The 23,601-nt window shown below is 45.2% G+C and overlaps 1 protein-coding gene across 4 annotated transcripts in view; it reads right to left on the reverse strand.

Annotated features, from left to right (window-relative positions):
* ICA1 (islet cell autoantigen 1) overlaps positions 1-23,601 on the reverse strand; it is a 369,010-nt gene that overhangs the window by 85,926 nt on the left and 259,483 nt on the right. For all 4 annotated transcript variants that reach the window (XM_085630894.1, XM_085630896.1, XM_085630893.1 and 1 more), the window contains one exon: positions 5,337-5,612. In XM_085630894.1, the coding sequence (XP_085487020.1) occupies positions 5,337-5,612 (276 nt within the window). The remainder of the gene's footprint in view (positions 1-5,336; positions 5,613-23,601) is intronic.

Below are 23,601 nucleotides of genomic sequence, written 5' to 3' on the forward strand. Positions count from 1 at the left end.
CAGCGGATAAAAGTCAGAGTAAATAGTTGTGGATGACCATATGTCTTAATAGGACACAGGACCCATAAAATGACCGGAAGGTATCATCTAACAGCAAGAAACCTTTAGTATACCACGAGCATGGAGGAGAAAGAACTCTATCTCTTCCAAAGGAAGAGAAGGGAGAGAAAAAAGAAAAATCCACAAGCAAAAAGAAATTTCCAGTTTCAACAGGACAACCTGTGCCCAGTCAACAATTCCTGTCACATTATGAGTAAGGATCTTGTCGTCACCAAAGATTGTCATTTTTCATACTCGTTAGTTCCAGGGAACTCCCAGGGGGTTGGAACCTTAGCGGCGCTAGCAAGAAGTGAGGGATATCTCTCCAGAAAAAAAATCCGAAAGGATCACCAAACCTCCTTATGAACCAAACCCAAGAGAGGATGGTCAGGGAACACATGTTTGAGAAGAAACGGAAGATGAAAAAGAGACAAACCCCCAAGAGGGGTAGAAGGGAACATCTGAAGAACAACCAGTTCAGTAACTAAATGTTGGGGTTGGTATCAGAAGCGTCATGGAAATGTTTCCAACAAAGCACAAAATCATTTCCCAAAAGTGAAAAGCAACAGCTTTGCACATGGCAGAAGCAGATTAAAAACAGTCCATGCAGTGGCATAGAAGAGAAAGTCGGCAGAGCAGTCCGCCCATGCGAAGATACGGACAAGGTATGTCCACAAGGAACCTTGAGAGTAATAAATATGGTAAGAGTCATTCTTGCCCGAGCATAGTGAGAGCTAGCACAAGGAGTGCTAATGCCTGAAAGAGACTAAAGAAGAAATACCGCCTAGGCCAGGATCAGCCAATGTACCCTAGGCTAAGAAATATACCCTCTTCTCTTGCGTCCGCTAGGAAAGAAAGTGCACCAGATAGAATGTAAAGAAAAAAGCCCTGGCTAGTGAGGCGAATGCACAATACAGGGGGGTATGGGGAGGGGGAAGGGAGCAAGGAGAAACCCCTTGCACCATCTTACCAAAGAACACAATTTGAAATCCCCATAACTGGTACTAAAGTGCCAGAAAACAGGTAGGAATGCTTGTAAGGCATATAGATGTAGTACCCTGTAGGACAGAGAACAAGGCAACAGGGCATCCACACAATACAAGCAAAATACCCAAATCAGAACCTGAGTAGAAAAGCAAAAGAACACCTTGCATCAACTGGCGCTGAAGCCCAAGAGGGCCATAAAACAATATGCGTCGCAAATAACGGGGACCATAACCTGTCATTGATAGTTCAAGAATTAATAAAAAATACCTGCAGGAGGTAGGCGCACCTCATCGGGTGCCACCCATAGATGAAATCTGAAAGAAAATGCCAATAGGCACTGCCCTAGAACAGCTGATACATGAAAGAAATCAAGGCGACCATACCCCATACAAGCTCAGTAAGGGAGGAAGAAGACGAGCAGACGGTACAGCACACCAGGGTTTAAGAGTCTGCTCCACCCCGTCCGTCCCAAAAACTGCGTAAAGCAGAATCGGCATGAGTGCGAAAAGAGGTTGACCATCAAAAGGCAAATTTACCAAGACAGATTGAATAGCTTCCGACAAAACAGAGGTGCTTAGCCAAGCACGCCAACGAAGTGGCATTGAAACAGCCATGGTTTGCTTGACAGAATATGTGGTATCCATGCCACATCAAATCAGCAATTTAGCTGCCTGTCGGCCATCATGGATCAACTGAGTAAGACCGTCCTGGGTCTCATCCGGGAGGGAGGGGAGAAGGAGCGAGACCGAATCCCACAACACATGAGAAAACCGGCTTAGTACACAAGCGGTATTAAGCGACCACAAAGCGGAATGGGTGGCAGAATAAATATAGTCCAAAAGTATCGAGACCCCTAGACTCCCAGTCTGGCGGGACGTTAAAAAGGACACTGATGTCAGGGGAAGCTGTAGAAGCCTGAACTACACAGCTGCATGGAGTAGGCTGCTGGAGGAGGCAGGTCGGGTCTCCAGGGACACGTCAGGTCTCGAGCGGCAGGACAGTGCCTCTGAGCCATAGATTGGTCCAATTAGGCCCCTGAAACACGTTTAGCCCAAGAGCCCAACAAAACATCAAATAGGGCTTCACTGAAGGGGAGCACAGGCTCAACCCACGTTTGGCCCGGATAAGGCACCCCAATTAAGGCGTCAATGGCCACCTCCACAGAAGGGAGCTGCAGATCCAGAATCACAGCTACCCTCCTTAGAAGCTCAGCAAAAGCAGAGCTAGACTCAGTAGCGAGGCTGGGAGGAGAAAACAAGCTAGAGGAAGGGAAAACACAAGGCCACTAGCCTCACCCAGTTCAGATAACCAATTATCCTTCAGAGAAGGCTGAGCAGTGCCAGTCATGGGTGGAAGAAGCTCCATTTCATCTCAGTCTCCACCAAAACACTTGCCTCCCGAAGGAGGAACAGTAGGGGGGTCCTCCAAAGGAGGAGGAGGAGGAGGAGGAAGGGTAGCCTGAAGTGAACCGCTCCACTGATACTGTCCCAGAAATCGATGTGACGACGCCTCAGCGAGGAGAGATATAGTAGTATCAATCAGCACCATTGACGTAGGAGCCGGTTAATCAGGTACTGGCATTGCAGCTGGTGAAACCAAAGGGCTGTGCACCGGAGCCGAAACGGATCAGACTAAGGATCCAGAGGGCCTCACTGATGCAGAGGGAGAAACTGCCAGCGTGGATCCAATCAAGGTTCCTCTGGCCTCCTTGGGGCCGAGACACACATCAGATGGAGGAGTAGATCCAAAGAAGCATTAAGGGAGTGATAATATTCCCTCATCTGGACCAGAGTCCCCCTGGCTCCAGGGAATACCAGAAGGCACGGGGTAGACTCTTGCTCCGACACCTCAACCGGAGGACGGGGTGGGACATAGGAGATATCGCACGTACGCGGTGAAGTCAGGGAATGCCACGCCTGCGACTGCTTACGATGCCACTTACCCTTTGACATCCAGGTCGAAGTATGCTCGCAGAAAGGACTACCGGAGCTGGCCCTTGAGCAGTCCTTGGAATGAGAAGGTGACCGCGAATGAAGTAGAGCCTACGACAACCACACTAAGAGTTTCATGCGGCATTCCCGCAACTCCTTCAACCAAAGTTGGTGACAGGAGTCGCACTCCTCTGAGTCATGGTTTTTGGCAAGACACCCTGAGGACATCCAGAGAAAAACACACAGTTTCATCGACAAAATATTGAGATAGACCAAAACCGGCCAGAGGCATTGCTCTCCGGATCTGCACTGTAAGCGCGGAAAGGATTAAACTGACGTCAGCTTGTCAGGGGAGGGCTTATATAGACTCGGTCGACATTGCATCCGGTGGAAGACGTTGCTACGGAGTTACTCGATGCCCTCTACTGACACGCAGATGTACTGCTGTAAAAAAAAAAAATCCGGATCCAGTCTGGCGCCTACGGATAATTCAAAGGTAAGAAATGCATAAAGCGCAGTTTTGAACAACCGTCTGGTGTCACAACACCATCAATAGTATTACTGTGTTGAATAGCGACAGATATGGGTTCCAAAGCCATTAACAATAGGAGCGGAGAGAGCAGACATTAAATGGTGCAAACAATAAACCTCCAAAATGAACTGGTGCTATGGGGATGGTGTAGAGCCACTTGTATGTAGGTACATGGTATTTCTATAGCACAAACCAAGCCAAAAAGCAGAGCTCTGTATTTTTAGAGATTTAATCAGAGCCTACATCCTCTGAAAAATGGAAAGAGTTACCTCGCAATCATCTTAGCACCTCATTTGAAGTAATGGAGCAATAAAGGTGTCATCTCACAATGATAAAGATTTGCACAATTATATTCAACCCCTTGTGTAAATGTCTCCTAACTTTGACTTATGTCCATGATGCTTTTTAGGGTATTTAGCCCCTTGAATGGATGAAGCCCAAGTTAAATTATTTAAATAGATATTTTCAAATACTCGTTACAAAAACAAGCTCAAACCTATTTAGAATTTGACCTTCAAAGCAAGAGTTGATCGTCAAGGCTAAATATATAAAGTACATATTTGGTTCTATCAAACGCATAACTTGGTACTATAAGCATAATCAACATGCAATCAATATGTAGCCAAAAATGGCAATCGCTGGGATAATTACTGGGCTTCAGCTATATTGAATTTGGTGTTTCTTCCTTACTGGAAAGCACAAGGTTCCCATTCATCTTTTAAGCGCTGTGTTAAAACAACAACTCTGAATGCTTTCAAAAGTATAAAATGTCAACATTTTCAAAAGGAAAACACTGATTATGCATTATCATGCTATAGAGATCTTGGTCTGCTCTGCAGATGTTCACTTTATTAAAATATCTGAGCCCTAATTTTTTTAACTTAATGGTATTTGCAACTTAACAGTCTCGGAAACCAGAGGGTGGAAAATAAGACGTTTGCGGATTGTCAAGCTAATGCATGGAAACCTTAAACGATCCTCACAATTATATTTGGCAAAAATGCAATAAAAGTTTCAGTTAAAGTAGACAATTAGACAATCCAGACCAAGAAACCTTAAATCACATAACCTGCATCTGCCAGTACTGATCTATGAAAGGTTATTTCATATGAAACCAATGTTTAATGCAGGAGCAGTCAGACCTCTGAAGGATGATGTTTTACAGGTTAGTAGATTGGCAAATGTTAGTCATTTTAAAATGGCGCTATTGGAATGTAAAGAGCATAAAGTTAGTATTTGAATTCTTTATATTTGTATGTGATTACATGTGCTTTTTATTTTTGTATTGTTAGGATTTCTTTTTCATAATGAACAATAATTACTACTAATGAGGACTATTGGCCAAATGTGAGCACGGCATTCATCAGTGCACTAGTTCTGTACAATTCACGTACTGACTTAAATAACACTCTAGGCCTTTTGGACACGTGATGGCAACATCGCTGTATTAGATCTGTAAGAAAAAGTTGTGGTACTGGGTACAGGCACATTTTAGGTGAAATCTCACATGGATGCCTCTCTTAACTGCCCTCTAGCGTCCAAAGTTGTTTTTTTTGTTTAACCTTTCCAGAGCACACGTTAATCCTTGTATCCCCCCTCTACCTCTGTTACTTCATATAGCTTGAAGGATGGCATTTTCACAATAACAGATACAAGTAAAATGCCCCATTGTGAATAAAGGCCTTTATTCGACAGGACAGTTTTACTGGGGGCAAAAAAGCAATGTATCAAAACTGCATGACATTACATACATGTGGGTGGGTTGGGTCTACGAAAAAGGGCGATTGGGTGGTGAATACATCGAGCAGGTGAAATCCAGAATCTGGTGATAGAATACAAACACTTACCATGCAGCGAAGATTGCAAATCAGTCATATTCATGTTCTGGTCTAGAAGTTGTGAAGGAAGAAAACCAGATGATGTAACAGTCCTCTTTTCTTGGTCACCACTGGCAGCATTGAGAGAGTGATCACTGAGAAGGTCATTGCCAAAGACAGCAGTCCATTCTTTATTGAAGTCACCCTCATCTAAGGAGGTGGCATTCATGATATCATTTAGCAGCTTCATGTCATCTTTATCACCCATATGAGGTTCAGGTGATCCAGTAAGGGAATCCTTTTGAGCTGATTAAAAATGGTGCATAAAACAATTACTAAACAGGCAAAGGTCCAAGAAATAAACACAATCTAGAATTCCAAGGCCAATACCTATTTTCAACTCTGAAATTATGCATTTCAATTTCAGAACTTTTCCTACATAGAACCTCTACAGGTACAACTGGTTCCATTTTTAAATAAAATGCTTTTTCAGAATAGTAACGTGGTCTTTCAAACTTCGCATTTATCATATTAAAAACACATCACAAAAAATGTATGTATACATGTTCGTCAAACTTACCTGTGCAGATCTCACTGGCAACATGCATATAGGAATGCTCCCGGCTTCACAGGCGGGTACTTGGGGCCCCAGCGGCATCATGTAAAGACGACCTTGGTCATGAACATTATTGAGTCTACTTCACATTAAAGCCCTCCAAAAACGTACCACCTGTCTCACACTGAGATAAGGCGGCCAAGCCCCCAACCACTCCCACCCACTCACCATAACAGGCAAGTGCCCATCAGCAGAGGGAAAGCACACAATGGGACCCTTGTGAAGGGGAACCAGATTTGAGAGTGTTGGGTAAATAAGTCCCTATCCTGCTATGTGCAACTGTCTCCTTCTGCCTGACGTGTCACAGCATACTTGTCAGGCAGGAAGAGTCATCAAGCAGTGTACCAGAACCAATCTCTCAGAAACTGGATTTCTGGCTCACTGCCGGAGGAAATTTTTCCAAACAAGAGTAAGGAGAATACAGCAGCAGCAGAGAGCGAGGCGAAAGCAACAGCAGTGGGAGCAGAAAGGAGGTCCGGTTTTTGGAGTATGGTCTGCTGAATCTTTTAGGGACTAGAAGAAAGGGTTACTTGCTAAGCTAGGTAAAAAAGGAAACCCACATTGACCGCTCCAGTACCTTGCCTCACACCAGTTCATTAATACATTCTTTACTTCTATACAGGAAAGCGCGCACTAATGCACTCCTCACCAAAACACATTCCTGCATACAAACCTCACACATTCCATGGCTTACTGGGCATACTTTCACTCACTGCTCATCACATTTCACACTTTTACCAGACAATAATTTAGAAATGGAAACTGACTACACAAAAACAGTAAAAGGTTTTTAATTTTTACCAATAATAAATAGATGAACAATAAAATCAACATATCACCTTTCTCACAATCTCAAGAACATACACTTCCAGGCACAGGCACCCTTTAATTACCCTGGCTCACACCACTGCATTCATTCATATAACTCCACAATTTTGAGGAGCACAGCAGAACTTTTTTTGAGAGAGTCTCAAGAGATCTTTTATAAAATCACAAAACTTCTACATCATTTGTAATAGAACATATGACAGCAAAAGGCTTCTATTAATCATATATCACACAGATTACTTTTACTTTCGGATTGTTTTTTTGAAAACCGCCTACATGTTTCGTCTCTATTCACATGGGACTTCTTCAGGGCAGCACTCAATATTGCGGGAAGTCTGATCTTTAACTGCCAATTGTATGCTTAACATTCCTTATCAGCTATTGTAACCTCACATATCTCCTCAGTAAATTCAAAGCCTATTAGGCAGACCAACAGCACAATCAATTTCAAACGCGGTATCTTGTTCCTTTCCGCGTCCCAAGACTGGTGTTACATATGAAGTATGGGGTATATTGGATCAATGGAAAGTACTTGAAAAGATTTTGCTCAGTTTTGTAGCCCATACCATGATCATGGCTTGTAAGAATAACAAAGCAACAAGACGGGGGGGGGGGCCAAAAGGGCTTTTGGTGAGGTCCAGCTAAGTGTGCCCAACGTATGTAAACAACAAGTGACAGAGCTGTTCCTAAAGGGGTTGGGTAAGGAGGTACCATGTATGAAGATATCTGTTATGGATATTGGAGCCCTCACACAGCCATCGGGATATTGTGAATCACATACCCCTCAGGATGTAATGTAACATCATCGGGCTGCTCCTACGTCGAGTCGGCTGGTGCAATACCCGACGGGCTCTTGTTTAGAGAGCACTCTTATGGAGATCTTCTATATCCACGATAGCCGGTCGTTCAACTGTACCGAGTGTGGGGCTTGGTGATAGTGTAGATGAATGTTAAAAAGGGGAGGGAGTACTATCTGAACAATTTTATTACGATGTCTCCTCGCCTGATTAAAAATATGAGGTAAAGTAATAGTAGCTCAGATCTATGTTCTGGGTTAACTATACTGCCTCGTCTTGGTCAACATGTTTCTCACTATTACTGAGCTGTACTCAAGTGATTCGTCAGGACCTTGAAATTCTATCTACAAGTCTATCCAGGGGATTAAGTGATAGACAACTGGCGTTAATATATAAGACTGGTATTTTTACCTGCTCCTCGGTCTACCTGTATGGAAAGTTGGAGACCAAAAGATGTTAAAAACGCTCATTCATAAAACAGTTATACATGGTGCTGGTGGAGCGTGCATTTGCATTCAAAGTGCACATTCTGTGTAGGGAGGGGGGGGGGGAAGAATTAAAAACACACAAAACCACGTGAAGTGATCACTCTAGAGAGAGTTACATCAGCACTAGTTGGACTTACCCTATCTACTCCATAGGATAAACCACAGCAGTTCCTGGTAGGCTTACGCAAGGAGTTCCTTGCGTTCTGTGATGGTGTATAGGGGCAGTATTAAAAAGATTAGGTAAATACAACACTCCAGGGTCATTAACACCCCTTCTCTTGGATATCATGTGATTCATAACCAAGTGGGGGAAGGGAAAAAAATATATATATATATACATAGAGAGCTCCAGGGTCACTGAAACCCCTTCTCCTTAATCTCTATCAATCACATATTTTAGTCATAGTAGCAATCAGGAGCTATAATTGACATCTGTTTCTAGTACAATCAGAACAGAACAAGCGCGTTATACGAACATGCGTTTATGAAAGACTTTACAATGGGAGTTTATCTCTCATCCGTGCCTAATATGTTGCTCTGTTAGTTCCCGTATGTGTGTGCCGGTCTCAAGCCACATGAAGACGAGGAACTGGTGCCTAAGCGTAAATTGGCCATGTAGTTTGTGGAGTTTACGGTAAATATAGAACCGGTAGAAAACATAAACGAGGGTTTATTTACCTTACTGGCACGCCGGAGACGTGTCACTCGTAGATCTACCCCGCGCTGTCAGGCACTTGGCGGTGGGATTCTACGACCTCGTAAGTGTTTAAAGAGACTAAGCGTCTCGGTCCATGCAGGTCTAAGAAGTAATGTCCATTCGAGGACGTGCTTAGAGTTGGCCATCACGTAGAGTGTACTACGGGTAAAGGAGTGGTTTTTCAGACGCGAAACTAAGTGTGCATTAGCCATGTGGGTGTTGGTATGCAGAGTGTCGAGCATACGATATGTAATCAGTAAAAGCAAAGGGTTTTTTTACTTACTGACACGCCGAGTCCGTGTCGCTCGTAGACCTACCCCGCACTACCAGGACTGGGGGGTGAGGTACTACGATCTCGTGAGTGTTTAAAACCGACTAGGCGTAGCAGTCCAGGTGGATCTAGACCGTGAAATTCAATCATAAAAACGGCTAGCGCTGGCCGCCATGTTGGGTGTACTACGAAGAAACAAGTGGTGTGTATGGTTCCTGTTTAAAAAGTTTCGTCTATTCTGAGGTAACCAGAGTTGTACTAGAGATATTTAAAAGTATTAAGTTTTCTTAGAGGTTACCCGATCTAGTCCGTAAAGTGGATTGACGTACTACAAAAATATATATATGCAAAATCAAATCAACCATGGTGACTGGGTCTTAAAATTTATGTATAGATCACGCGTACATCAAATGAGTAGGTTATTGTCTCCATATTCTCCCAGAATGTTAAGGCTTGTTAGTATAAGTGTGCAAATCGCTATATAATTAAGCCTATCGGGAATCAAGGTGGTGGTTTCAGAACTTAGTCGAAGCTATGTTTTCACTATGTCTTTAGGTGGTCAGTGTGGCCTACAGGAAGGTGTAATCCAGTACAGCGGTTGAGCTCTATATGTTAGGAGGCAGGAATGGTGGTCAGAAACTTGGTGTATCCTAACTTTCAAGGGGGCTTTAAGGAACACCATGGGATGGCATCATTGAGTCCTGTGGTGTCTGTGCCAATTTTATACACCCACCTTTGTTCTTTGATCAGTAAGGCCTCTTTAGTTATGTTTGGAAATGTTTCCAGAATAAGCCAACTAAAGGAGTCGGGGGGGGTGTCCTTTCTCTAGAAAGTGGGTGCTCATTTTAGTGTTCGTTCTTTTGCAGCCGAAATTGCTGCGATGTTCTATGATGCGTGTCTTAGCAGTGCGTGTTGTCATGCCTTGTAAGAATAACACCAGGTTGTAGGGAACACAAAAGTGGTGCATCTTCAGATCTCAGCACAATTTGAGGGCGTCTGCTTCCACTGTCAGATGTGGCAGGAGCACGTTCTAGATAGTGCAGCACAGTACATGAAGAGACCAGTCTTTTAATAGTTGTATCTGGTCAGGTCGAGACTATACCTCCTTTTGTGTCTGCATGTCTAGAAGGGTAGAAAATACCCTAGAGAGGTATTGAGGCTATAGGAACTATTTTTCGAATCTTGGTTTAAATGCCATTGTGAAAGTCCAGCTGGGATATTACTGCTTGCAAAAAGGACTAGAGTGCTATGATTTTTTTTTTTTCTTATGGAGAGGTGCACGAGATCTGTTTGCGATATTGAGTTTCGGAAGTCGATTTTGGTAATTACATTCACTTGTAGTGGGAGAGATAACTTGTCCACCGGTTAGAAGATTAGGCGTTTGAATTTGACCATTCAGGCAGAACTAGTTCAGCTGCATCCAATGTTGGCCAGATTTTAGGTAAGGCGATAATTCGGGGTGATCTCCAGATCTATATGCAGTTTGAGTTGGATGTGATATTATTAGCATGCCCATGACTGTCTTGTGGCACAGAGAATGGGGATAGCAGTTCCATATAAGCATTGAAAAGGGTCAGAAAGACAGACGTTTCTTGCGATAACTTGCAGGTGATTTTGAAGGGATTTGATGGTAGAAAGTAGAGTTAAATATGATGGGTAAGATTTTAAGGAAAGGACCATGAGGGCTAATGTTCATCCTACCATAGCCAATGAATTTTCCATTAGATGTAGTAGCACATTGTGGCTGATGGCATTGAAAACTCCTGAGACGCCTAAACAGTTAGCGCTCACTCTAACTGGTGCAGGACATTGATCAGTTCGAAGTTTATGTTCAGTAGCATGGTTTCCGTCTATTGTAACCAAGTGATGGCAACAATGCTTCAATTAATTTGAACAAATGGTGTTAACTCAGTATGAGTTTTCACATCCTTCCTTTGTAGTCTAAAGCCGAAATTGACTCACCCATCGTGGAGATGAGTGGGGGGCTCGCAGTCTTTGGGATACATAGCAGGCTTGGTATTGGTCTGCAGGTTTCTTTGCAAGTGGTTGATTATAGTGTGTTGGACATCAAGGCGGTGATTAGGCTTTTGAAGAGTGCAAAGATGAATCCAAATGTCTGTCAGAGAAGCCAATTGATTCAAAAGGAACCTAGCACTTTTCTAACATCCAGTTCTTTTCTTGGACAAGGGAAAACTCACAGATAGATGAATGGTATAGCTGTTGCAAAGGCCAACAGAAACAGATAGACAGAGCAGCAGTTGCAAAGACCAGTCAGTGATAGTTTTGTTGCAGAAAACATAATTCATATGTTGGTGTGGGTATTTTATAATGGCAAGCAAGCAGGCTGTGCAAGGGTGAAGTCACATTTGTCTTGTAGATTCTGATAAAGTTCCAAGTGGAGTGGTGTGCCACTCATCAACAAGGCCTATACATAGGTCCTTTTTTGCCCTGACAAAGGCAAATTGCGATCCAATTGTTCAGAAGGTGACTGCATTTTGATCTACAATTGTTTCAGGGACCTGTCCTTCTCTTCCATTGTACAAAGATCAATAGCAAACTATTTGTTTTTTCCATGGATGCACTTGGAATGAGTGATAAATTGGATGGGGTGGGAGAGTCAACTAGTTTACAGCAAATAAGTTAGTTTGGGTCACCAGAAAAGAACAGTCCATGAAAATGAGTGGCTAAGTGGCTGTGTGAAAGTTAATTGTATTCCAGTTTCACCAGGGGATGTTACAAACTTAGATAGTGGTTTGAGTTTGGCAACTAATTTTGCCTTTGATGAGGAAGATTCAACAATCTGTGGGAAGCTGATGAGGAAGAGTGAACAATTTGTGGGAAGTTTAGACAATAAAACTACTATGTGTTCCAGACATCATCTAGTTTATGGCATGAAAAACTTAAATATCTTTTAAAGATGGGGCAAAGTGATTGCATTTAATGCTTTGTGAAAGTGGTGGGAAAGCATGTAGGGCTAGAGACTTTGCTAGTGGTGGACGATTTAACAGTTATTTAAAGAGTAAACCTTCCCTCCGAAACACACATTTCTGTCAGATGCCAATAGGCGTGTTTAGGTCTTAGATGGAAGATTCCCTTCCACTTCTGTCCAACTTCACCACCCACTAACTTGAAAGGTTTATTAGAGAAACACACTGTCATTTCCTACTAGGTTTTCATTTTGTGGCCCAAAATGGAGAATTATATGTTTGCTATATCCAGGCACTGGAGAGTCACAGAGGGATGTTGTTTAATTTAGTTTGGAAAATAACTGAGTAAATAATTATACTATCTCCATTTTGGGGTATTGTGCTTGGCGCAACTGGTCTCCAGTTTGATAACAAAAGTACTATTTTAACAAGTAATCTGTAAGCCAATATAGTTAATGCTTCTTATCCTTCATGTAGCAAAAAATTTAGTTTGCAACTGTATGTGCTCTATTAGGTTCAGTATATGCGACTTCTAACTTTCCTATTGTAATGCTCTATATACTTCCCTTGAACCAGACTGTTCACGTTTTGTTTTTAGCTTCAGCTGGTGTGCTTCCAATTTCACCATCTTGTGACGACAGATTATTTAGTGAGGAGGAAAGCATATGTTTTCAACCCCACCCATTTTTGCTGCACCCCAGGTTAATTTACAGAAAATATCAGCTTTGACAAATCACAAAGACATGTCACACAACTGTGCTTAGTGTTGAATCCATGAAATAGAATAGATTCAATTGTCACAGCATATTTTTACAGACTAGATATGACAAATGACTTCTTGAAGTTCCTGTAGATTTATGTGCAGAGCCAAGTGGGAGCAGAAGGGGGTTGTCTATAAACTCCTGACTCGAGAGTTCTTTACCGAAATGTCAGTACACGTTGTACCTTTGTTGCAGATGATTTGAGAGTGGCATATTGTTTAGCTTTGTTTGTCCATGGCTTGGCTGCAACCCAGAGAACCTCTACAGAACATAATTATCATCTACATAATACAACCCAGGCCGCTCCTTCTGAGTCGTGGGTTTCTGCCCTTGCCAATTTTTTTACCACCAAGATTAAACTGATCCAGGACTCCTTTCCCTTGAGGGTGGCTGAAGTTCCTCCCAGCTCTGAGGACGGCTTAGCTCCGTTGGCCCCTTTGGGCCCAGTTCTGGCAGATTTTCCGCCAATTTCAGTTTTTTCGTCATTAGTACTTATGGCTAATCTTAAATCTGGGTCGCCTCTTGACCCATGCCTGGCCAAATTCCTGGCGAAAATGGCTGAAGTTGTAAATCCGTTGGCGAACCCACTTTTGAATCTCTCCTTGAGTCGGGGGGTGGTCCCGCAGGCCTGGAAGCAGGCGATGGTTATCCCCCTTCTTAAGAAGCCTGGCCTGGATCCTGAGGTTGTGGCCAACTATAGGCCCATCTCTCTTCTCCCTGCGCTGGTTAAGATCTTGGAGAAGCATGTTCACATTGTGCTCTCCAATTTTTTGGAATCGCACAATTTGCTGCACCCTACTCAATCTGGCTTCCGCCCCAATTTAAGCACCGAGACGGCGCTTTTGGAGGTGTCGGAAACCATTAAAGAGGCACTGGACTCGGGGGGGCAAAGCTATGCTTGTAATGCTTGATTTGTCAGCGGCTTTTGACACCATCCCCCACGAGGGTCTCCTCGCCAGACTTTATGAGATCGGTCTGAGGGGGACGGTGCTCAGCTGGTTCAGATCATTCTTGGCTGGCCGTCGACAAACGGTCTGGGTCTCACCCAGCTCTGCGGTGATGCCGCATTTGGGAGTCGGAGTTCCGCAGGGCTCTGTGTTGAGCCCAACTCTTTTCAACTTTGGCAGCATTGGCGGAGTCTTTTGGGGCCCAGATCGTATCCTATGCCGACGATACACAGCTCCTCTTTTCGTGCAGGAAAGGAGAAGATTTTGATGGAGAGAGTATCCGTAAGTGCCTTGGGGCTGTTTTTAAATGGTTCCAGCTTAACAGCCTCAAGTGCAACTCAGATAAATCTGAGGTACTCTTCTTCGGATGTCCATCTGACCCAGACTGGCAGGAATGGTGGCCTGTTAATATGTTTCCTCCAGCGTGCTCGTCCCAGCTAGCTAAGAATTTGGGGATCAGGATTGATAATGGCCTGACGTTAAGATCTCAGATCCTTGGTCTTACGGGAACATGTTTTGGCCTCCTTAGGATGCTCCGCAAGTTTCTTCCCTCGCTGTCAGAAGATCATAGGAAGACGACGGTGCAGGGCTTAATTGGTTCAAAACTGGACTACTCCAACGTCCTATATCTTTGCCTACCGGAATATCTCCTGCAACGACTGCAGGTGGTCCAGAACTCGGCCGCGCGGGCCATTTTTGGCCTGTATAGGCGAGCCAGAGCCTCCGGTCTTTTGCAGTCACTTCATTGGCTGCCTATCCGGAAACGGATAGTTTTCAAGGCCTTGACTTTGGCTCATAAGGCTCTCCACGCTTCGGGAGCAAAATACCTCCAAAGGAGGATTGCCTTTTATCATCCGGCCCGATCTTTGAGGTCTGAATCATTGTTCCTTGCTGTGGTCCCCCGAGTAAAAAGGGCTTGCATTGGAGGTCGCTCTTTTAAGCTGCTGGCGCCACAGTGTTGGAATACTCTGCCTTTGGCATTACGCAGCACTACTAATTTGCTGACTTTAGGAAGGGCCTTAAAACTTGGCTTTTTGCCCTTTAATTCACTCTCTCTTTTGCTGGGCTCGTTTTATTTTTTTCTTTATTTGAGCTGTGTTACTCTGCCACAGGTTGTCAATAAAAGCGCCGGGACACTCTATGGAGTAGCCATGCGCTATAAAAGACTAAATTAACATAACATCTATACCAGAACAGGTTCTAAAGTTTCAGTCTGCTCTGATCAGTTCGCCTACGTGACTACTTACAACATTGACTCTTCTTGGGTTCAATGAAGGCTCCTACAGATCTCCTGCATTCTCCTTGGTCTCCACGGAGTCTGGCTGTAAAGGCCACCCCAGTCTTTCAAAAATAGATGCTTTAGTGCTTCTAGGAGGAGAGTAAGAGAGAACACCAAATCCTTCAGGTACGGCAGAGACTAGTGTTGCACTGCCTTTAAATAAGCAGCAAGTTTCAATATTTCAATTTTGTCAGAAGCCCACAGTATAAAGCAGACATTCGCTAAGCAAAACGGAAAGGTTTGGAGAAAAAGAGCTTACTAGCTCCCTGCTTACCACAAGCTCTTTATTTGCTTTAACCACTGAGGATGGATATAGTCGCACTTGAACAAATCAAAGACACTGTCAGCTCCAGGCCAAGAAGATAGCCTGCAATTTCACTCTGTGAAGTTTGAGTAACAATGAGAAAATATTCAGTTTTGTGGTCATCCTCGGCCAGTGCATTTTACTTTGTACGTGCAATCATTTATCTTCTTGTCTGACGCATGATCTCCAGCCATCTGACCCACTGCTGCTAAGAGTTCCTAAGATTAGGCTCCTCCTTACTACTGCTCCTACTTTCTACACTGTTTTGGCTATCCTCATCAGGATCCTCTACCACATATTTTATTACCTAGGACCTGCAGAAAAGTGACTACATACAATGAAGAATTAATTTGCAGGAGTGCACTGCTGCAACTGGCAGATGGTCAGGTAGCACAAGAGCTAGCAGAGATACATCTATTCAGCTACAGCATATGTACTAATTCACAGTTAATAGTAACTGAGCAGTTTTTTCATCATATGTAATAGAAGCTGGAACGTAAATCCACAATAGCATCAAGACACATTATGGGAAGGTTTGGACAAAAAGATCTGTCTATATTTCTTCTTGATTGCCGGAGTAAAGAACAACTCGTCCCTATCAGCTGCAGTAACCCACAGCACTCAATATTTAAATGAAAAGGTTTACAGGGTCTTATTAAGAAAGTCCTAGTTAAAACCACAAAAAAGTGCAGAAAAACTAACATTGGTAGTTTAAAAAAAAACAAAAAAAGTGCAAATATTGCAGATTGGCAATGGCAAAGCATTGAGATGGCGATGAACCCAACGTCAATTATGAAACAAACACATCTTTCTCTGATCAAAACTTTCTTATTTGAGCTCAAGGCAGGAAATTACATTACAGGAAAAAAATTGGTACCATTGTGCAGTGCTTGGTGGCATTGCAGGTTTACTGCGACATGCAACACTTGAAGTGAGTGTGACTACAGGGACGGTATTAGTATACACCGGGGAGGGCAAACAGTATACGCCTCTGTTTGTGGCACAGGTAAGTAGGCCAACCTCACCTGCTGATGCTGGTTTTGCGACCTGTATTTTGTGACAACTGACGAGTGACGGACCAGACATCCTTGACTAGATAATAAGATTGATGCATTATAAGACAGTGGGATTAATAATCAGTCCTGATGAAAACAGACTCCTGCTTAGAACGTGAGAAAGGGCTGAAACATGTTAATATAGTATGAGGGTATAGGGGTAGTTGCCTTCCCTTTAAACCACTGGAATGAATCATTCTTATTTTAATCATACCAGTGGCACCCAAAATAAAGAGAAACTGGGGTGACCACTAGATATTTTTAATATTATATTCCCAATTAGGATTAGAATACCATCTAAAGGGCTTCCTGAAAGAAGGTTGAGCTCACCCTAGTTTTTACAGACCAGGGTGTTACCTGATGATGAAGCATGACACCAATAGTGTGTGCGAGGATCCAGAAGAAAAAGATGTAAAATCCTTTGGGGGGGCGGGAGGACTAGACAAAAGTAATACCATTATAAGTAGGATGGTAGGATACCCTTTGTGTAGAGGATTCTAGATAGGGAGACAGTGTCCTGTGGTTCCCAATATGTAAGTTTCTCTCCCTCCCCTCATCACACAGCTGTGTGAATCTTGGTTATACGGTTCTGCTGAATCCACAAATAGGCTGGCGGAGCATCTCAGGCTCACTTCCAAGGATTAGGGACTGGAGTGGGACCCCTTGGGAGGGCAAGACTCACAGATGGTAGAGTTAAGGGGCTAGTTCAAGGTTGTTGGAAGCGGTTCTGTCCCAAAGGCTTCTGCTCAGGAGGCAAGCCAACTAGCCCTGGGAGTCACCCTGGGGTCCTGGGTTTAGAGATGCAGGTCGAGTACCTCTCACCTAGGAAAGAGGGCAGCAGGTCTGCACAGTGGGGCAGCATTCCTTCTGGGCAGCAGTTCAGCGGAGAGGCAGCCTTTCAGAAGCACAGCGGTCCTTCTACCTCGCAGAGTCCACAGGTTCACAAGTGTACTGAAGTGTTGGGTCTAAGGGACCACTATTTATACCTGGTGCCTACTTTGAATTAGAGGAAACGTCTAGATGTTTCCACCACCTGAGGTGTCAGGAATCCCCTTCCTCCTTTCCTTAGCCCAAGCTTGTCTAGGGTCACAAAAGACCAGTGTCAAACCCTTCGTCAGAGTGCTCAGGCAGAGCAAGTGTGGAAGGGGACAGCTCCTTCCTCTCGTTAACTCAGAGAGGCCCATACCGCCAACACACAGCTTCCCTTTCACTCGCTGTCTGACAGCAATGCACAAGGACCGTCTGCACCGAGTCATGTGACCCAGAAACAAGCTGCAGGAACAAAATGGTTAGGACCAGAAAATACTAACTTTCTAAAAGTGGCATTTTCAGAATTTGGACTCAAAAGACAAGTTTACCAATAAAGAGCGCCTTTATTTACAATTCTCGCCATATTTGACATGTCTACATGCTCTCAATTGAAAGTTACAGCATATTAAATGTAATACGGTAACTCCAATGTTATCCAATGGGAGAGGCAAGCCTTACAGTAGTGAAAAACAAATTGAATAGTTTTTCACTACCAGGACATGTAAGACTTAGAAGTACATGTCCTACTTTTTAGATATACTGCACCCTGCCCTCTGGGCTGTTCAGGGCCTACCCTAAGGATGACTTGCATGTATTAAAAAGAAACGTTTGGGACTGGCAAAAGGTTTATTTTGCCAGGTCGAAATGGCAGTCTAAAAACTGCACACACAGGCTTTAATGGCAGCCCTGAGACATGTTTAAAGGACTGCTTAAGTGGGTGGCACAATCAGTGCTGCAGGCTCACTAGCAGCATTTATTTACAGGCCCTGCCCACATGTATGGTACTACTTTACTAGGGACTTACAAGCAAATTAAATACTCCAATTGGGTGCAAGACAATTCTACCACGTTTAAAGGAGAAAGCGCAAGCAGTGGAAAAGTGTGCAGAGTCCTTAAAGTTAACACAAACAGATTCAGAAAACAGGAGGGCGAAGGTAAAAAGTTTAGGACTAATCCTGCAGATAGGGCTAAGTCTAATAAGTAACATTAGAGATGCTATTCAAGACTTAAATAAGTTCCTGTTTGCCCATTAGATTGAGGGTGGCAACCAGGAAAGCTTGCCAGTTCCTAGTGCCTTAAAAAGTACATTCCGACGGTGTGGAATGTATGTAGTTTGTCACATAATTGTAGGAGTTAAATCATGAAAACATCTTACAGATTACATGGACCTTTTTCTGAAGCTGTAACTTAGACAAAGCATTAAAATGAGAGTGTTTTAAGACAGTATTGACTAACCATTATGGCAAAAAAAACAACAACAAAAAACAGTATGAAGATGGAAGATCTCTAATAAAGTCAGTAGAGATCTTATGCCAAGGTTCAGCAACCACTGATAAAAGCTAAAATGAAGCACAGGGTTTGGTATGTTGTGATGTTTTTTGTGCTCAGATGGTTTAAGAGACAACAGTCTTGAATTGCAGAATGATCTGTAGGTCACCAAAATGAATACAGAACAAGATTTAACAGACTCATAGCATATAAAGCATTAACTCAAGATGTAGCTCCTTGGTAGACAACAGCCGGGTGGAGCTTGTGCATCCCAGTGGGCCCTGACAGCGCACCCCGGTTGCCGGTCTGACTGGTGGAGAGAGCGGCGTGTGTAGGGTCCAAGAGGCCTGTGCAACGCACCTGTAGTCATCCTTTCAGGCGGAGGCGCGGAGCCTGGTGGGTGACTGGCGGTCCGAAGCAGATTCAACCGCCTACTGCCAGACATGAGGCCTGTTCCTGCCGGACCAGCTGAGCAATAGTCTGAGTGAGCAGACTCTGGCAGAGTGGTGAGTGGGACACGAGGAGTCGTCTGGATCCTACTGCTGCGACGAGGTGAGCTCCCCCCCCTTCCTCCCATTGAGTGTCACCCACCTTGCACCGGCCCAGGGGTTGGATCGGGACCAGGCGGTGCTGTGCAGGTGGAAAGGATCAGTTTCTCGGTGGGAGAGAGGGGGGGGGGGGGGGAACTAGAACATTCATGCCCATAGAAAGTGAGCACTTTTCACCCGCTGGGCACCGGACATCGGCCCGGGGGTCAGCTCAGACCTAGGCCTCAGCAGTGAGGGACCAGTTAAAGACAATCCGACTGCAGGCCAGAGGCGTCCCCACTGAGCAGGGCTCATTGTTGCCGGTGGGTTTGGACCCTGACAGATGGTACGAAACTAGACACTGTGCCAGCACTGGGAGCTCCAGTGCCTAGAACCAACGGGGTGCTCTAGACATCCCTCCTGTGCTGATTAACATTGACCATCAGAAACGTGGGGCTGCCCTAGCTGCTTAAGATCTAGAGGCTGCTTCAAGCCAAAGACATTTCATGTGCACAGCTAGACATATTGGATGCTCCATGAGGGGGGGGGAAGAGACAAGAGTCGGCGAAGTGATGTGCCAGGACTGTGTTGTGGGGTACGCATTATGGTACACGTTACTAGAACAATACCTCCGCCCTCTATCCCTGCTTAATCACCTTTCTTTGCTTCCCCCTTTTGCCTTGCTCTCCTTCACTCCTTCTCCTGAGGGACTAGGGCCTGGCCTAAGCTTGAGGGCCTGGGTGGGGACAGGAGTGTAACACAAGGGATAACTCTTGGGGGCGTGGGAGCTAGACACATAGTTCCCCAGGGCCCGAACTGCGGACCTACTGGATTGACACTCCACCCTGCCAACACCCCATAGGGGAAGATACCGCTGGCTCCCAAGCCTGGCGCAGTTCCTGTTCCTATTCCTGGCAGGCTCGCGTGGACAACACCAACAGCAGCCGCAGACTAACAGATCTCCACTGCCCAGCAAATAGTGATGGGACCCATGCGTTCAATTACCCCATTCGTCCTGGCATGCTCCGGAAGTAGTAGTCGATACACCCCGAGGTGGCACTTAGCGAAAAATTGGACAGCGTCTTTCTGGCTCTAGAGAGAATTGGTGCAACACTGAAATGTACCCGGACCTCCCTCGAAAGCAAGATAGATAAAGTTGCCACGGACTTCACCTTGCTAAGGGCAGATCAAATTTGCGGTCATGAAACGCAATACTGACCTTAAGTTGGCAGACCTGAAGCCCGTCGCCCAGGTAAACACAACCGTACTGCAAGCGCTGATGGAACATGTGACCACTCTGGAAGATCGAGTGGAGGACGCTGAAGGGTGATCGCAACACAATAATATGTAGGTGGTTGGCCTCCCGGAGGGCACGGAAGGCCAAGATGTGGTGACTTATGTTGAAGCCTAGATTCTGGAACTAGTACCTCCCACAGCGCTGCCCCCCCCCCCCATTTTGCAGTCAAATGGGTGCATAGTGTCCCATTGCGGTGACTGCCGCCAAGTGCTAACCCCTGAACCTTTCTATTCCGCCTCCTTAATTACAGAGATCGAGACAGCATACTGGGAGAAACACATCAATTAAAGGAGAACAATGTGATCAACGCCCTGGTCATGCTATTTCCAGATTATATGCAGAGTGTGTGGAAGCATCGTAATTCCTTCAGCGCTGTCAAACGCAGCCTCCGTGAGCTGAATATACGATACTTCCTACTGTTCCTGGCGTGCCTTCGAGTAGTAGACAACAACAATGTTCGATTCTATGACTCTCCCAAAGAAACATGGGATTGGATGGAGGGAACGTGGCATGCAACCACGCTCCACAGGAATTGAGAAGATGGCCTAAGGCGTCAAAGTCCGCAGACTGGCCCAGAGACGACACACTGGACGTCCCAAGCCACCTACAGCTGTACCCAACCTAGAGGAGGTGATAACAGAAAGGAGAAGGGCCCTGCAGACGGCAGCTGCATTACACACTCTAACTCATACATCGGACCTGGATAATGAATCTGAAAAATCCTCCAGTGAAGATGAATCCTTGAACGCAAACATGAATAGGAAAGGGCCACCGATTCCACCAGATGTGTCACTGGATGACAATATCTGACCTCACTGAGCAGTCACTAGCGCCCTGTCTCTGAACTATGGATGGCTCACACTGGTCCCTGTTACAATGGGCAACCACAGGCGTCAATCACACCAACACAGAGCCAATGGGACATACAATTGCTATGAACCAGAATTTGGGATACTGCACCTCATCAGCTCTGGCATGATGACCAGATAGGCACCTTTCACAGCTGGCACATCACACACACACACCACACTAGTGGTGCAGGGGAATTTGGGAACCAGTTCTGCTACATGCACCCTCCTCTTCAATTGAGGTTACGAATCAGTTGCCAACATTTGGCAACTCAGTTGTAGTGGATCCCTGCTGCATATCCGCTCTAAAAATGTTCTGCATGTTGTACTTGTTTTTCTCTTTTTATTATTTTTCAGCTAAGCGAGATTGCCCTGGGTCGTCTGCCCCTCCCCCCCTTATCTGGCACATACAGTACGCAACAGGCCCCTACTATATACTATAGAGTTTCATAATAGGCAGCACAAAACACTAACAGACATGTCGCACACAAACATCAGAACGTAAGGGGCATGCACACACCCTCATGCAGTTACTCGATCTACTCCTATTTGAAGCATAGGTCTGCTCATGTAGCCCTCCGGCAGGAAAACCCACCTGATGCTCCCAAGGGCCGAATGAGTCGATGCTGGCGTGGGCAAGTGATTGCTGTTGGTTACCCACTCTACGCCCCTAATTCGGAGCAGGCATCATTTCTTTGTACCCTCTCTGCTACGTTTGCAGAGTGAAGCAGACCTCATGGCTGCTAGGTGGAAACTTCAATGCTGTGCTCAACATTGCGCTAGACCGCTCATTTTCCCCTGTCACATACAGCCTTCGTAACGAATGCTCGTTCATTGGGTGACTGGCTGAGCCATTGATCGCTTGTAGACATGTGCCGATCGTTGAACCCTAACACAAGAGTATACTCGCATTACTCAGCACCCTATGGGCTACACGTCTGCATCGACCCCATAGTCGGATCTCCAACACGCTTTCCGCCATATAAAATACCCCCCCGCCCCCCAATTGCTACACCTACAATGGGAGGCACCCCAGCAAGTCGATTCCACATGGAGTCTCCAACCTTCCGCCCTTGAAGATTTACCGTTCCGGGGAGCGGAGGGGTCTGCATCAGCAGAATTCTTTTAACTTAATGAGGGGACTGTAAGTGACAGACTCACTGAATGGGAAGCATTTAAAATGACCATCAGGAGAAGATGTTTGGGAATTGACTGGAATATCCATAAACACCTCAATGATGTTATAGGGAAAACTGAGCATCAGCTCTTGCAGCTGGAGAGGAGACTAGTGATGAGGCCGGGGTGTGCACCACAACTGGATGCAAAACACGAGGAACTCCCTGTTCTCCTGGAACGCCTTAGGTGCGTAAATTACGCAACACATTCTGCCCGCACCCATGAGAGCTTGGTCGCCTCTGAGCATGGCTCATACATCCGGAACAGGCACATTACCATATCCATAACCTAAGGGATAGTATGGGTCAACTGCTGCACACGCAATGTGAAATACACGTGGAATTGACCAGCCACTACAGTGCCCTATACACATCGACCACTACTTTTGACAGCGAACAATTTGCCGCTTTTCTCCCAGGTGCAGCCCCCTGCTCTTGACCAAATGCAATTCACAGAACTGGAGGAACCAATTTTATTTGCTGAAATTCGGGAGGCAGTCAGAGCTCTGGCATCAGGCAAGGCTCCGGGGACTGACGGCGTACCCTCTGAGTTCTATAAGACCTATGCGCACACAGTAACACCACACCTGCATACACCGTACAACAATGCACTTGCGGCTGGCCTGCTCCCTGCGAGAGGCACCATTTACTTCCCTACCCAAGCTAGACAGAGACACCACTGAACTGGGGTCATACCGCCCGCTTTCCCTGTTGACCACAGATTATAAAATACTAGCTAAGATACTTGCTGACCGATTGACCCAGGTCTGGTCCAAGCTGACCAGAACAGATTTGTTCTGGCTCGCAACACATCGCTAAACCCGAGGAGCTTCTTCAGGGTCTCCACTTACTCCCCTCAACAACACCCACACACCCTGGATGTCTGGTCCTGGACCTTGAGAAGGCCTTCGATTCTATGGAATGGGACTTCCTATTTGCGGTTCTAACCAAATATGGAGTTGCGGGCAGATCTCAGATTGGTCTGGCTGCTCTACACATTACTGACAACAAGGGTGAAGACAGGTCGGTGCATCTCCACCCCCATACTCATGTGCCGGGGGACTTGACAGGGATGCCCATTGTCCCTGCTGCTCTTCACCCTAGCAGTAAAGACACTCGCATTGGTGATTCGTGCACTGATGCGGATTGGGGGAATTCCCTTGGGTAATGGCATACATAC

This window comes from Triturus cristatus, chromosome 10 (genome assembly GCF_964204655.1).
Source record: "Triturus cristatus chromosome 10, aTriCri1.1, whole genome shotgun sequence".
In the NCBI taxonomy this organism is placed as follows: Eukaryota; Metazoa; Chordata; class Amphibia; order Caudata; family Salamandridae; genus Triturus; species Triturus cristatus.